At 40.8% G+C, this 17,310-nt stretch overlaps 1 protein-coding gene across 1 annotated transcript in view; it reads right to left on the bottom strand.

Moving 5' to 3' along the window:
- The window catches only part of LOC115112056 (CD151 antigen-like), a 42,291-nt gene extending 26,133 nt beyond the window's left edge, over window positions 1–16,158 (bottom strand). Inside the window, exons 1-3 of the mRNA XM_029638742.2 lie at window positions 15,923–16,158; window positions 7,078–7,174; window positions 692–883 (exon numbers count right to left, since the gene is read on the bottom strand). Coding sequence (XP_029494602.1) covers window positions 692–883; window positions 7,078–7,173 — 288 coding nt within the window. The 5' untranslated portion in view covers window position 7,174; window positions 15,923–16,158. The remainder of the gene's footprint in view (window positions 1–691; window positions 884–7,077; window positions 7,175–15,922) is intronic.
- Between the last annotated feature and the right edge of the window lie 1,152 nt (window positions 16,159–17,310).

Genomic DNA, 17,310 nt, shown 5'->3' with positions numbered 1-17,310 from the left:
AGGCTGTAGTCACGATCCCGGATCCGGGATGGCTCGACGCAAGAAGTTAATCACTACATTGTTGGGAAAGAGCTCTCAATGTAAGAATTAATTTTATATTTATATAGCCCTTCTTACATCAGCTGATATCTCAAAGTGCTGTACAGAATCCCAGCCTAAAACCCCAAACAGCAAGCAATGCAGGTGTAGAAGCACGGTTGCTAGGAAAAACTCCCTAGAAAGGCCAAAACCTAGAGAGGAACCAGGCTATGAGGGGAGGCCAGTCCTCTTCTGGCTGTACCAGGTGGAGATTATAACAGAACATGGCCAAGATGTTCAAATGTTCATAAATGACCAGCATCGTCAAATAATAATAATCACAGTAGTTGTTGAGGGTGCAGCAAGTCAGCACCTCAGGAGTAAATGTAGGTTGGCTTTTCATAGCCGATCATTAAGAGTATCTCTACTGCTCCTGCTGTCTATAGAGAGTTGAAAACAGAAGGTCTGGGACAGGTAGCATGTCCGGTGAACAGGTCAGGGTTCCATAACTACAGGCAGAACAGTTTCATGTTGTGTTACAGTGTGGAGGATTGGGAGTTTGCATCCTGGTTGGGACAGAGTTTCCACTTGTGTCACCCATGTGTGCGTGTGAGTGAATGCGTGAACGCGTGTTCATGCAAACGTCTGTGCAAAATTGAGGGTCAACACTTACCACTCTCAGCAGCCTCCTCTGCTCCTTGAAGGTGGCGCAGCAGCCCAGCACTCCAGTCACCATGACGATGGCCCCGGCAAGGATTAGGATATAGGCGGAGGCGGCGTAGGTCGCGGAGGAGAGCAGGCTGATGTAGTCGCTCTTCTCCACCAGCGTCCAGATGCCCACTGCCATCACCACGCCCCCCGCCAGCTGGGAGGACAAAGTACAGAGGAAGAATTAGACACAGGCTAGTAGGTAGTGGGCTGACACCGAAAACAGTGAAGTTGATCGATCTACGTCGAGGGAGGAGCTGAGTTTTTGTATTTGTTATTTGTATTTTTTTATTTAGCTGTTATTTTACCAGGTAAGTTGACTGAGAACACATTCTCATTTACAGCAACGACCTGGGGAATAGTTCAAGACGAGAGGGATGAATGAGCCAATTGTAAACTGGGGATTATTAGGTGACCATGATGGTTTGAGGGCTGGATTGGGAATTTAGCCAGGACACCGGGGTTAACACCGCTACTCTTACAATAAGTGCCATGGGATCTTTAATGACCTCAGAGAGTCAGGACACCCGTTTAACGTCCCACCCGAAAGACAGCACCCTACATAGGGCAGTCACCAATCGCCCTGGGGCATTGGGATATTTTTTAGACCAGAGGAAAGAGTGCCTCCTACTGGCCCTCCAACACCACTTCCAGCAGCATCCGTTCTCCCATCCAGGGACTGACCAGGACCAACCCTGCTTAGCTTCAGAAGCAAGCCAGCAATGGTATGCAGGGTGGTATGCTGCTGGCTACGACAATGAAATATTCCTATGATTACTGTAAAATTTGTTGTCACCTTCAATTCTTGCAAAAAGGTACATTTGAGAAAGTATATCTCAAAAGTCTTCAGGTTATTTTGCAAACTGCTAAACTTGGAACCAATTAGAACTCCTGCACATACCCCTCTTGATGAAGGCAGCCAAGATGTTAACACAGCCTCTGATGTGCTTTCAGGATCTAACGTTAGCTCCCAAAGACTGAAATGAGATAAATATCGGTTTTCGAGTGCACTTGAAATATGCAGCATGCAATATGAACGGTCTTGATCATATGGAGTGTTAACAATTGAAAGCTCGCCAATGTTACAGTTGACTAGACTAGCCTAGCCAGCTAATACTGTAAATGTCAATGTGCCTGTTCAGGAAGCTAGCGTTTCATTAGCTATCTCTGTAAGTGAATTCAATAAAGAATCATACTTTGGCATGATTGTCTGATTTCAAGGAACTAGCTGGAGGCTTAAATAAACATCCAATCAAATAATTAGCATAGAAACCCAGATATACAGAGCATTCGGAAATTATTCAGACCTCTTTACTTTTTCCACATTTTGTTACGTTACAGTTTTATTCTAAAATGGATCAAAATACATGTTTTCCTCAATCTACACACTATAACCCATAATGACAAAGCGAAAACAGGTTTTTCAAAATGTACCTTATTTACATAAGTATTCTGACCCTTTGATATTAGACTCAAATTGAGCTCAGGTGCATCCTGTTTCCATTGATCATCCTTGAGATGATTTTACAACTTGATTGGAGTCCACCTGGGGTAAATTCAATTGACTGGACATGACGTGATGATTGGCATATATAATACACTGCTCAGAAAAAGAAAAGGGAACACTTAAACAACACAATGTAACTCCAAGTCAATCACACTTCTGTGAAATCAAACTGTCCACTTATGAAGCAACACTGATTGACAATAAATTGCACATGCTGTTGTGCAAATGGACAGGTGGAAATTATAGGCAATTAGCAAGACACCCCCAATAAAGGCGTGGTTCTGCAGGGGGTGACCACAGACCACTTCAGTTCCTATACTTCCTGGCTGATGTTTTGGTCACTTTTGAATGTATTAACTTAAAAAAGTTTGAAATATCCAATAAATGTCGTTCCACTTCATGATTGTGTCCCACTTGTTGTTGATTCTTCACAAAAAAATACAGTTTTATATCTTTATGTTTGAAGCCTGAAATGTGGCAAAAGGTCGCAAAGTTCAAGGGGGCCGAATACTTTCGCAAGGCACTGTATGCATGTGTCTGCTCAAACGGTCAGAAACAGACTCCATGAGGGTAGTATGAGGGCCCGACGTCCACAGGTGGGGGTTGTGCTTACAGCCCAACACCGTGCAATACGTTTGGCATGTGCCAGAGAACACCAAGATTGACAAATTCGCCACTGGCGCCCTGTGCTTTTCACAGATGAAAGCAGGTTCACACTGAGCACATGTGACAGACATGACAGAGTCTGGAGACCCCGTGGAGAACGTTCTGCTGCCTGCAACATCCTCCAGCATGACCGGTTTGGCGGTGAGTCAGTCATGGTGTGGGGTGGCATTTCTTTGGGGGGCCGCACAGCCCTCCATGTGCTCGCCAGAGGTAGCCTGACTGCCATTGGGTACCGAGATGAGATCCTCAGACCCCTTGTGAGACCATATGCTAGTGCGGTTGGCCCTGGGTTCCTCCTAATGCAAGACAATGCTAGACCTCATGTGGCTGGAGTGTGTCAGCAGTTCCTGCAAGAGGAAGGCAGTGATGCTATGGACTGGCCCGCCCGTTCCCCAGACCTGAATCCAATTGAGCACATCTGGGACATCATGTCTCGCTCCATCCACCAACACTACGTTGCACCACAGACTGTCCAGGAGTTGGCAGATGCTTTAGTCCAGGTCTGGGAGGAGATCCCTCAGGAGACCATCCGCCACCTCATCAGGAGCATGCCCAGGCGCTGTAGGGAGGTCATACAGGCACGTGGAGGCCACACCCACTACTGAGCCTCATTTTGACTTGTTTTAAGGACATTACATCAAACTTGGATCAGCCTGTAGTATGGTTTTGCACTTTAATTTTGAGTGTGACTCCAAATCCAGACCTCCATGGGTTGATAAATTTGATTTCCATTGATAATTTGTGTGTGATTTTGTTGTCAGCACATTCAACTATGTAAAGAAAAAAGTATTGAATAAGAATATTTCATTCATTCAGATCTAGGATGTGTTATTTTAGTGTTTCCTTTATTTTTTGAGCAGTGTATATATATATGTCGATATAAGGTCCCACAGTTGACAGCGCATATCAGAGCAAAAACCAAGCTATTAAGTCAATGGAATTGTCCGTAGAGCTCCGAGACAGGATTGTGTCGAGGCACAGAACTGGGGAAGGGTACAAAAACATTTCTGCAGCATTGAAGGTCCCTAAGAACACAGTGGCCTCCATCATTGTTAAATGGAAGAAGTTTGGAACCACCAAGAACCGTCCCAGAGCTGGCCGTCCAGCCAAACTGAGCAATTGGGGGAGAAGGGCCTTGGTCAAGGAGATGGGAGAACCATCTCTGCAGCACTCCACCAATCAGACCTTTATAGAGTGGCCAGACGGAAGCCCCTCCTCAGTAAGAGGCATATGAGATCAGATCATGAGAAACAAGATTCTCTGGTCTGATGAAACCAAGATTGAACTCTTTGTCCTGAATGCCAAGGATGACATCTGGAGAAAACCTGGCACCATCCCTATGCTGAAGCATGGTGGTGGCAGCATCATGCTGTGGGGATGTTTTTCAGCGGCATGGACTGGGAGGCAGTCAGGATCAAGGGAAAGATGAACGGAGCAAAGTAGAGAGATCCAGAGTGCTCAGGACCTCAGACTGGGACGAAGGATCACCTTTCAAACAGGACAATGACCCTAAGCACACAGCCAAGACAACACAGGAGTGGACAAGTTTCTGAATGTCCTTGAGTGGCCCAGCCTGAGGCCAGACTTGAACACGATCGAACATCTCTGGAGACGTGAAAATAGCTGTGCAGCGACGCTCCCCATCCAACCTGACAGAGCCTGAGAGGATCTGCAGAGAAGAATGTGAGAAACTCCCCAAATACAGTTGTGCCAAGCTTGTAGCGTCATACCCAAGGCGACTGTAATCGCTGCCAAAGGTGCTTCAACAAAGTACTGAGTAAAGGGTCTGAATACTTACGTAAATGTGATCAGTTTTTATTTTTTTATACATTTGAAAAAATATATAAAAACCTATTTTTGCTGGGGTATTGTATGTAGATTGATGGGCAAAATGTTATTTAGTCCATTTTAGAATAAGGCTGTAATGTAACAAAATGTGGAAAAAGTGAAGGGGCACTGCATGTTAGAGTCAGTGGTGGAAAAAGTACCCAATTGTTATACTTAAGAAAAAGTAAATATACCTTAACAGAAAATCACTTAAGTATGACTTGAGTAAAAATCTAACAGTGTTTGGTTTTATGTATACTTAAGTATCAAAAGTCAAATGTATAAATCATTTCAAATTCCTTATATTAAGTAAACCAGACAGCACCATTTTCTTGTTTTTATTATTTACAGATAGCCAGGGGTACACTCCAACACTCAGACATAATTTACAAACTAAGCATGTGTGTTAACCTCTTCAACCTATGGGGGCGCTATGTCATTATTGGATAAAAAAACGTGCTCGTTTTAAGCGCAATATTTTGTCACGAAAAGATGCTCGACTATGCATATAATTGGCAGCTTTGGAAAGAAAACACTCTGACGTTTCCAGAACTGCAAAGATATTATCTGTGAGTGCCACAGAACTCATGCTACAGGCGAAACCAAGATGAAACCTCAAACAGGAAATGAGCAGAATTTTACTTACTTGCGTCATGCACAAAGTAAATGTCCTAACCGACTTGCCAAAACTATAGTTGTGAACAAGAAATTAGTGGCGTGGTTGCAAAACAAATTTTAATGACTCCAACCTAAGTGTATGTAAACTTCCGACTTGAACTGTACAATTTCAGTAGCACGTCTCAGACTGATGGACTATGCCATCCCCATGGCCTCCACAATGGATCAGTCCACTACTGCCCGACTAAAGAAATCTCGGTCGACCAACAGCCTATTGACCAAACAATTGACCAGCCGACTAAATGGGGTGAGCCCTACAAATAAGTAAAAACCACTTCCTCCCGTGACATAAATCGATCATCTCAAAACTAAAGCAGATAGCTTGCTGCAGCCCACCACCTACAGTGGGAAACAAATGAACCACTGCCACCTTCAATTCTTATAGGCAATCATCCTTATGCAGTATTAAGCACTGTGGAACTGTTCCCATGATGTTAATGAAGATGGCAGTACTTGGTGTGTATTCTTCTTTAAACACAACATTACAGGCCTATATCAACTTAGAAAATACATCACCATCCACAGTTTGAATATGATGAAAAGCGGTTAAATAGACCGTATACTACATTTACACTTGTACATCAGCAGATGTTGCAGCACTGCACCAAAAAAATGTGTCCTCGTGCCAACTCAATCACTTACACAGCTACTGATCTCCTTGTAATGCAAGGTCATTCATTCACTAAGAAGGGAGCAGAGGAGATGGGCGGCTATACACTCGATGTGAATGACAGTCGGTCTGTGAAATATACACAAACAGTCAGTCATGCTGTTGTTTATATACTGTAAGGCTGTTCCCGACCTTTCTCCTCCCACTGCTCTTCAAAGATTCCGCCATTAAGCTCCTAAAGTTGTCAGTAACAGGTTACACCAGCGGTCGGCAACCTTTTCCATTTGGAGTGCCAAGTTATCGTACAATTTCTACTTATCTGCGTGCAAGTTATGATTTTCATATGCACATTTTAGTAGAACACTTTAATTTATTTTATAATAAAGTCTTCATATCTCAAAATCAATGATGTGTTAATCAAAATCCTATCAATGACGTGTTAATCAAAATCTTAAATGAAAACGATTCAAATCTTAAAAGTAATTTCTATTGCCATTTCCAATATGTAAAAATAGCCTACATAAAGCCAACAAATAAAAACATTGCAGCCTGCAGGTAGAAAATATCCTGATAAAAATAAATATCCTATAAATCACATTGGCTACGCATGGCCGGTCTTCAAGGAACTTGCAACATTGTAAAAAATATTCTGGGCTATCAGAGAGGTTCCTGCACCAGTGAGGTCTGGACAGCGAGACATAGCTGTAGAATATTTGCACAAGGGATATGAATAAGTAATGTTACAAGTTTTTAGGGGAAAACATGTATTTGAGCATATGTAGCAGCCTAGGAGGGCTAGATTATTAGGTTTGCATTAGCAGACACATCTTTTCTGAGATCTGTATTAGGACAGCTGCCATCTCCCACAGTGTGGCAGACTAGCCGTTCAGTCTAGCGGTCTGGGAAGTTGTGTGTTGTGTGATAGTTGTGTGATAGGGAATGTGGGATGGAATGCCTGGTGGTGTTGTGTTGGTCTATGGACACCAGAAAGATACAAAAACCCATGTATCTCAGAGGAGTTGTCCTCCCAGCATGAAAGTCACATGCAGGCAGACAGACTCACCCAGAAGAGGAAGTTGAATGTGAATAGGAGATACTTCAGACAGACGGTCCCGCATGTTTCCTTCTTCTCGTCGTACGCTGTCGCTGGTGCCCCCATGCTGCAGGAGAAAGAGAGAGGTGGGTTTGAAAGGTTCAAATAGTTAACCTTATATCTGTTGTTGTTTCTTTTAGGGCCAGTTCCCCAGACACAGAATAAGCCTATTGTTGCTATCACAGATTGTTCTGGCAATTCTCAAATAAAAACTTAATTGGAGGAAGGATGTTTAACATGCTTTTTACTAGTGGTGCAACGGATCATAAAACTCACGGTTCGGATCTTATCACGGTTTTGAGTCACAAATCGGCTAATTTTTCAGATCAGCAAAAAGAAAGGGAGACAAATATAACTTTGCTTTCCATTTATTACTTAAAGAACACTTAAAGCGAGGAACTTTTCAATGTTTAAAAAAAATCTTAAAACAGTCAATACTCAACTGTTATGAAAATTAAAGTGCAATGAGGCATGATACCTTCTTCCTTTGAACAATAGTGAATTAAAAATAACCTGTGTCCACATCAAAAAAAGAAAGCAAAGCAGACTTGAGCTTATAGCTTCAAAGTATTTTTCATAGAACTATAATTGTGGCAATAACATTTAATAAAAAACATTATTATTCCAAATCAAAAATGGATGATTCTAATAGCAATAGCATAGACTAAGATTAGACTGCAGTATATTTATTATTTAAGTAATTCACTCTCATTTTTTTAACCTCTTCAGTGGCCACAATCTCAGTGTTAAGAAAGATCACTGTATGTCCTCTGGTGTAGGGCAGGGTCTAGGTGAGACAGGGACTTTAACCTTGGATCCAGTGCAGTAGATCTATGAAGGTAGTCCTGTACATTAGGGGGGGTACCTGGGGTTCAGGTCCTCTCTATAATGGCAGCCTTGACATCTTTAGTGATGGTGCCGTCGTCCTCACTTGGGGCCATGGATTGTAGAATCCTTGTTTTCAGAGGTATGATCATGGACACCGACGGTGCAGTTTCAGTGCTCAATAGAGTTGTAATCGTTTTGAGGGGTTTGAGCACCTGGATGACCTCCTCTGCCACTTTCACGTCATCGTTAGACAAGGTGACGATGTCTTTACTTTTTTTTCAGGGTCTTGTCTGTCAGTGCAGAGTATACAGCTACCTGCTGCTCAAGATAGCGCTCCAAAATGTCATAAGTGGAGTTCCATCTTGTTATGACATCGTGTATGAGCTTGTGGGTTGGTAGCTGTAGAATTTCTTGCTTGGTCTTAAGCACATGAGCGGCTGTTATGCGTCGGTGGAAAAAGGAAACCACCTTCCTGATCCTTCCAAGAAGGCGGCCCATCTGGTTCACTGAGATTCCCCATTGGGATGCTAAATTGATCACATGTGCAAAGCAAGCTATCTGTGGCCCCAGTCCAGCTTCAATCACTGCATTTACTTGGTTTTTGGCATTATCTGTGGTGATTGGGATATTGCTATTGGGCCTCTCTAGCTTCCACTCTGCTACTGCTCCGAGCAGTACCTGTGACAGATTTGTCACGGTGTGACTCTCGTGCCTGTAGCACCGGACTTCGCATCTCCCACTCCTCTGTGGTGTAGTGAGCAGTCACACTGACATAGCTTTCCATTGCCCTGGAGGTCCACCCGTCTGTGGTGAGGGCAACAGAGGATGCCTTGGATAATTTTTCGACTATTTATCTTTTCCTGTTCATAAAGATCTGGCATGATCTTCATACTGAAGTGGGTGCGTGAGGGGCATTTCATAGCATGGCTCAAGCACTTTCACCATATTTTTAAACCCTTCATTTTCCACTCATGTCTGCAGCGATAAACATCAATAGATGTGGTGATGGCTTTAGCCCAGTCTGATTCTGCAGCAAAGGACTGCTTAAATGCCGCGGGGAGAAGTTGTTGCATCTTGGCTGAGTTGTCTCCTGTCACTGGCACACTAGGGAGATGATGCTTTAAATGTGTGGCCATGCTCGATGTATTTCCATGATCATACACCTTTCTTGAGGCACAACGCCTACACACCGTAGTGTTGTCGTCCACCACCCTTCTTCCGTCATCATATTTGACAGTGAAGCCAAAATGCTCCCATACATGACTTAAATGGAGAGGGAGGCTTTTCCAGTACTTCAGCTCCTCCGCTAGCCATGGCTGTCACTGCTCTTTTTTATTCTTTGCAACACAACTGCTTAAAAATTGAATCAAACTTCAGGCTTCAGAGCAAAACACAACACGCATCTCTTATCTTTAACTTTTCACTGCAACTCTGCATCGAGATGTAGGGAATTATTACTTTAAAAAGTAACAGAGGCAGTAAAACTGTATTTCACACGATGATGGTTAAACTTTGCAATTGATTTGCGGTTCACATGCGTGCCGAACCGTGGGGGGTGATCCGTACGGATCACGGATCAACTACAGTCCGTACACCACCACTTTTTACAGTGCCTTGCAAAATGCTTCATCCCCATTGGTGTTTTCCCTATTTTCGCCAACAGCCAATGGAATTGCAGGGCGCCAAATACAAATCAACAGAAATCTCATAAATCAAATTTCTCAAACATATAAGTATTAGGCACCATTTTAAAGTTAAAATTCTCGTTAATCCAGCCACAGTGTCTGATTTAAAAAATGCTTTACAGCGAAAGCTCCATAAATGATTATGTTAGGTCACCACCAAGCCACAGAAAAACCCAGCCATTTTTCCAGCCAAAGAGAGGAGTCACAAAAAGCACAAATAGAGATAAAAATTCATCACTAACCTTTGATGATCTTCATCAGATGACACTCATAGGACTTCATGTTACACAATACATGTATGTTTTGTTCGATAAAGTGCATATTTATATTTTAAAAAATCTAATTTTACATTGGTGCATTACATTCAGTAGTTCTAAAACATGCGGTGATTGTGCAGAGAGGCACATGAATTCCCAGAAATACTCATTATAAATGTTGATGAAAATTCAAGTGTTATGCATGGAACTTTAGATACACTTCTCCTTAATGCAACCGCTGTGTCAGATTTCAAAAACACTTTACGGAAAAAGCATAATCTGAGTACGGTGCTCAGAGCCCAAACCAGCCAAAATAAATATCTGCCATGTTGCGCAGTCAACATTAGTCAAAAATAGCATTATAAATATTCACTTACCTTTGATGATCTTCATCAGAATGCACTCCCGGGAATCGCAGTTCCACAATAAATGTTTGTTTTGTTCGATAATGTCCATCATTTATGTCCAAATAGCTTCTTTTGTTAGGGCGTTTGGTAAACAAATCCAAACGCGCGTTCAGGTCCAGGCGGACGAAAAGTTCAAAAAGTTATATTACAGGTCGAAGAAACTTGTCAAACTAAGTATAGAATAAATCTTTAGGATGTTTTTATCATAAATGTTCAATAATGTTCCAACCGGAGAATTCCATTGTTTGTAGAAAAGCAATGTAACGAGGCTGCTGTACTGAACAGTTTGAATGGGCTTATATTCACCATAACAGTGATCACAGCAACATCATGCGTTCTCATGCTGCATGATCTGACCATTACCGTCTTATACTGTGAGACTGCATATTTGATTCCTGCGGCAAATAATATATTTAGAATCATGTTATAAAAGGTAATATCTATAACATTATCTTATTATGTTAAACGTACAGTAGCCAAAGCTATTTCTTGTGGAATAACTTTTCTGGCATCTCATATAGAGAAGTCCATATGCAGCAACTCATTAAGTTCACCATGCTTACATGTGGCATTAGTAGACAATGTAGGGTACTTCATCAAGCATTCATGGTTTTACAGTGTGTGTAGGCCTATATTTGTGTGGGGGTCTGTCGACTGAACCTGCCCGGTGTCTGTTCACCATCTGTTAGGGTGGGCCCCATTAGTGTGTCCCTGTCAATTAAATTCAAAAACAAACCTTTGACAGGAACTCATCATTGTATTATGTACATAAACGGAGTCGCTGAGTAAAGAAAACGATGTGCACAGGAGGAGCACAACACACTAAAGAGGTCAAACGTAAATCCCAAATCTGAGATACAAAATCATAAAGTCTCTTTCAATATACAGGGTTCAACACATTGAAAACATACAGTACAGGTCAAAAGTTTGGACACACCTACTCATTTAAGGGTTTATCTTTATTTGTACTATTTTCTACATTGTAGAAAAATAGTGAAGACATCAAAACTATAAAATAACACATATGGAATCATGTTGTAACCAAAAGAAGAGTTAAACTAATCACAATATATTTTTTATTTGAGATTCTTCAAAGTAGCCCCCCTTTGCCTCGATCACAGCTTTGCAAATGTTCACATTTTGAACACTGAAATCACCTTTTTCCTTAAACCTTAATGGAATCGCCTAGCGCTCAATACAAGACCACTGACAACCAGACATGCTCCAGACACACCACACCTGTCTGAAATTGTTTATGAGCCTATGAGTAGTCACTGACTTGTCTCCTGTGCATGACAGATCATTAAAGTATTTAAATGCTCTGAACCCTTTCAGTTCAGGGCATGTTTTGGACTTGAATGAATATGTTTTTTTTTGTAATTTGTATGCTTTTATATTGGCTATAGGCCTGTGTTTAGTCAAACTATTATTAATTAGATTAATGATAAATAAAAACAATAATTAATGCATGGGTTTTGGGGTATTTTGCAAATAACTGGCACCATATTTATTGTAGTGTACAATAGTTTGTCAACGATTCCAAACAAATTTATTTTAATGGGGATGTAGAAAATTCAATTGAAATACCTAATTGAAACTCCATAAATTATAATTATAGCCTTTGAACGACATGCAAACTGTCATACAAAATAGGCTACATAACATAAAGAACTAACAACAATAAGTTGGAATATAAACAATGTTCTAAAGCAGGGTTCCTCAACTGGCGGACCGGCATGTGATTTTAATTGGCCCCCCAAGTTCTCATACAGCAAATCAGTTCCAATGGATTTTAATTTTGGAAATCTGTTCCAAAGTATTACCACGCATAATAGAGATATATTGTGCCTTGCAAAAGTATTCATTTTTATTGAACTAGGCAAGTCAATTAGGAACAAATTCTTATTGACAATGACGGCCTACCCCGGCGAAACCCTATCCCAGATGACGCCGGGCCAATTGTGCGCCCCGCCCTATGGGACTCCCAATCATGGCAAGTTGTGATACAGCCTGGAATCTAACCAAGGTCTGTCGTGACGCCTCTAGCACTGAGATGCAGTGCCTTAGACTGCTACGCCACTCGGGAGCCCCAAATATTCAGACACTTTGGATTTCTTCACATTTCATTGTGTTACAAAGTGGGATTAAAATGCATTTAATTGTAATTTTTGATCAATAGAAATGAAAAAAACTCAAATATAGTGGTTGCATAAGTATTCAGCGCCCTGAATCACTACATGTTAGAAACACCTTTGGCATTGATTACAGTTGGGAGTCTTCTTGGGTAAGTCTAGAAGAGCTTTGCACACCTGGATTGTGCAATATTTTCCCATTTTAAAATTCTTCAATCTCTGTCAAGATGTTAGGGATCATGGCTAGACAGCAATATTTTTAAGTCTTGCTATATTTTACTGTTCGGTTTATATATGTTACCCCTTGGCAGCAGAAAGCACGGCATTGATTTTCACTGCTACACAGACGATACACAACTTCACATTTCTGGGTCAACAGAGGATTTTAGCTCCACAGATAAATTAGACTATATTAGTGATTTAAATACTTAGATGGCTCACAACTTCCTTCAGCTAAAACAAGACAAGACCAAAGTGCTTAATATTGGAGCCAAAGCACAGAGAGAGAATCTTTGCCGCATTTTAATTCACAGGCAATAAAGATAAAACACCAGGTATAAAACTCATTTTAGATTCTGAACTCAATTTTGAATCACACATTAGGAATGTAACGAAAATAGCTTTTTACCACATGAGGAACATTGCCATGGTGTGTCCGTTTCTATCTCAGGCTGATACAGAGAAACTCATCGTTGCTTTTATTACAAGCACTGTAATGATCTCACATGATCTCAGACCCACTGGCTCCAGGTCATCTACAAGTCCATGCTAGGTAAAGCTCCGCCTTATCTCAGTTCACTGGTCACGATGGCAACACCCATCCGTAGCACACGCTCCAGCAGGTGTATCTCACTGATCATCCCTAAAGCCAACACCTCATTTGGCCGCCTTTCGTTCCAGTACTCTGCTGCCTGTGACTGGAACGAACTGCAAAAATCGCTGAAGTTGGAGACTTTTATCTCCCTCACCAACTTCAAACATCAGCTATCCGAGCAGCTAACCGATCGCTGCAGCTGTACATAGTCTATTGGTAAATAGCCCACCCATTTTCACCTACCTCATTCCCATACTGTTTTTATACTGTTTTTTTTAATTTTTTTATTTACTTTTCTGCTCTTTTGCACACCAATATCTCTACCTGTACATGACCATCTGATCATTTATTACCCCAGTGTTAATCTGCAAAATTGTATTATTCGCCTACCTCCTCATGCCTTTTGCACACATTGTATATAGACTGCCCATTTTTTTTTTCTACTGTGTTATTGACTTGTTAATTGTTTACTCCATGTGTAACTCTGTGTTGTCTGTTCACACTGCTATGCTTTATCTTGGCCAGGTCGCAGTTGCAAATGAGAACTTGTTCTCAACTAGCCTACCTGGTTAAATAAAGGTGAAATAAATAAATAAATAAAAAATCTGTTCTAACCAAGAAATAAATTGGTCAACTGAAAAACATACAGAATGCTGCAGCATGGGTACTGAACATGACCAGACTGAGAGCACACATTACACCGGTTTTAAAGTCTCTGCACTGGCTTCCTGTGAGTTTTAGAATACATTTTATGATTCTTCTATTGGTTTTTAAATCAATCCACGATTGTGCACCCCATTACATATCAGACATGCTCTTGTACTCAGTAGGTCCCTCAGGTCCTCTGGCACTGGCCTTTTAACTATCCCAAAGCCTAGGCACAAGACGCATGGTAGCCTTTAGATACTATGCCCCCTACCTCTGAAATAGTCTGCCAGAGAACCTGGGGGGGGGGGGGGGGAAACTGTGGACATTTTTAAAAGAGATCTTAAAACATATTTTTAGCTTCAATGTTTTTTTAGTGTTTCAATTTTGATTGTTATTCTTTTCTTTTTTATTCTCTGTTATTTCTGTTTGTATTTTCATAGTTTATTCCTGTGAAGTCGCATTGCATTGTAATCATGTCTGAAATGTGCTATATACATAAAGCTTGATATGATTGATTTTCAAGCTGATTTAAGTCAAAACTAACTTGACCACTCAGGAACATTCTCTGTCTTCTTGGTAAGCAACTCCGGTGTAGATTTGACCTTGTGTTGTAGGCTATTGTCCTGCTGAAAAGTGAATTCCTCTCCCCCAGTACTTGCCAATGTCAAGCATACCCATACCATGATGCAGCCACCACCATGCTTGAAAATATGGAGGCAGTTACTCAGTGATGTGTTGGATTTGCCTGAAACATAAGGCTTTTTTTTGCAGTATTTTTATTTTACCTTTATTTAACTAGGCAAGTCAGTTAAGAACAAATTCTTATTTTCAATGAGGGCCTAGGAACAGTGGGTGAACTGCCTGTTCAGGGGCAGAACGACAGATTTGTACTTTGTCAGCTCGGGGGTTTGAACTTGCAACCTTCCGGTTACTAGTCCAAAGCTCTAACCACTAGGCTACAGGTTTTGGAATATTGATATTCTTCTTTTCACTCTGTTATTTAGGTCAGGGTAACATACATCACTGGGCAGTTTCATTCCTTATTGCAGCTTAGTTCAGAAGTAGGACTGTATCTTTGATGTGTCTGGGTGGTTTAATATATAATCCACAGCAATATTAAAAATGTAACCATGCTTAAAGAGATATATAATGTCTGATTCGTTATTATTATCGATCTACCAATCACTACCCTTCTTCATGAGGCTTTCAAAAAGCTCTCTGATCTTTGTAGTTTAATGTGTGCTTGAAATTCAATAATTGATTGAGGGACCTTACAGATGTTGTATGTATGGGGGACAGAGCAAGAGTTAGTAATAAATTTAAAAAATGTCAACCCCTATTATTTCACACAGAGTCCATGTACCTTGTGATTTGTTAAGCCACATTTAACTCCAGAACTAATTTAAAATTGCCTAAACAAAGGGATTGAATACTTATGCGAGGACTATATTTTAGTTGTGAATTGTGTATTTACTCCCCCCCCAAAGAAAAAAACAATTCGATATTTTAATCCCACTTTGTAAACAATTAAATGTAAAGAATTGCAAAGGGTCTGAATACTTTGGAAGGCACTGTATGTGGCCGTATACAAATTTCATAACGATTAGAAATATTTGTTTTAGTTAAATATTATATTTGTTTAGGCTTCTTGCGGTCAATTTGCAGTCTACGAATTATTTGTAATTATGTTCCGGCCCCTGACAAGCTCTTCAATAAAAACATCGTCCCGCGGCTGAATCTAGTTCAGTATCTCTTTCCGAAAGAATATTTGGCATACCTAATCTCAGCAGCTGACTACATATCTCCGATTCACAAAGAAAATAGAATTGCTCTGTTCCTGTGAGCTAACATAGCCTACATGCTAACTAGACAACAATAATTTTCCCGCAGTAAAACGTTCAAATTGACATGTTAACCCTGCTTTGTATCACTAAAACAATAAATAATGAAATATGTTGCCTTAGAATCCAAACTATTTATATGAATTGTAACGTTCGCTGTCGAACACGCTAATGTGTTAGCTACAAAGTAACAAGCTACCTACCTGCGGCTGTGTTGTTACAAGTAGCAAGGCGTTGATGTGTCCAAAATAATAGATATAGATGTGTAAAACTAGTTTTCGGTCGTTTTCATTCCGAACTCTATTTTTCAGAGATTCCTTCGATAGTCCAAACCAGACAGGGGGAAGCGCAAAATGCTAAACTAATGAGTAGTTAGTCCACTGGAGTCTATGACTGTACAGTAAGTAGGTCGTGTTGACTCCACCCAATCACTTTGATTTTTTTCTACCCTGTGGCGCAATAGAACAGCTCTGTTCCTGGTTGCTGCTGGGCAATTCCATGGACTCGGATTTGCGCTGAGAATCAGATTTTTAACTTGAAGGTATGTCAAACAAAAACTATTTGTTTCAAAGTTTAACAAACCACAGGCTACAACTCTATGCACAAGGACTACTTTTAATAATTTACACTGGAATTGTTTCAAAACACATTTACTGAAAGAACTGTGCAGATGCAAGGTTTGTTAACAGACTTAAAATAAAATCTCCCTGCATTCTGTATCCACGTTTTCTGAAAATGTTGTTAAATATCTGCTCTGAATTAAGATTCAAGGATGTCTGCAGAAATAATGGGGTGTCAGCTGGCCATGACATGACACAATGGACTCTATTTTGCTTATTTAACTACAGTTAGTGAAGTGGATTTACACCAGGTAACAGAATTGCGGAAAGTCAATTTCATCATGGTTCCCTGATTTGTACCCAGAAATGCATCATTATGAATACCATTCTCTTCATGGAGAGGTATCTTAAATAGCTACACAAAAGTATAAATATGCAATATCCTGCTTTGCATACTTCGGTATTATTCTACACACTGGATATTATTTTAATGAGCTCTGCCCCCAAATATGACCACATTTTGGTTAGTCTGGTTCGGACCAAATCTGAACCAATTATAGATGTCTATGTTTCACAAGTTTGCACATCAAAGTCACATACAGCCGTGATTGGGAGTCCCATAGGGCGGCGCACAATTGGCCCAGCGTCTCCCGGGTTTGGCTGGGGTAGGCCTTAATTGTAAATAAGAATTTGTTCTTAACTGACTTGCCTAGTTAAATGAAAACAACCCTCCACAAGCCAACACCACTTCGACACTCAACAAACGATGTGGGTCCATAAACAAACAAGAAATGGCTCACCCAGAAGCAGCGTTTCTGGTGAGCTGAGACTTTAATGCAGAGAGTCTTAAAACTGTTCTACATCACTTTTAACAACATGTCTCCTGCTCCACTAGGGGCGCTAAAACTCAAGACCACTTTTATTCTACCAACAGAAATGCATATAAGGCCATCCCTTCTCCTCCCGTCAGCAAATCTGACCATGATTTCATTCTCTGCAGTGATGCGATAAATACGGAAGTGGTCCTATGA

Source organism: Oncorhynchus nerka, linkage group LG27, assembly GCF_034236695.1.
Source record: "Oncorhynchus nerka isolate Pitt River linkage group LG27, Oner_Uvic_2.0, whole genome shotgun sequence".
In the NCBI taxonomy this organism is placed as follows: domain Eukaryota; kingdom Metazoa; phylum Chordata; class Actinopteri; order Salmoniformes; family Salmonidae; genus Oncorhynchus; species Oncorhynchus nerka.
Note: the sequence above shows the minus strand (reverse complement) of the source record. Positions and strands in the feature narration are given on the sequence as shown.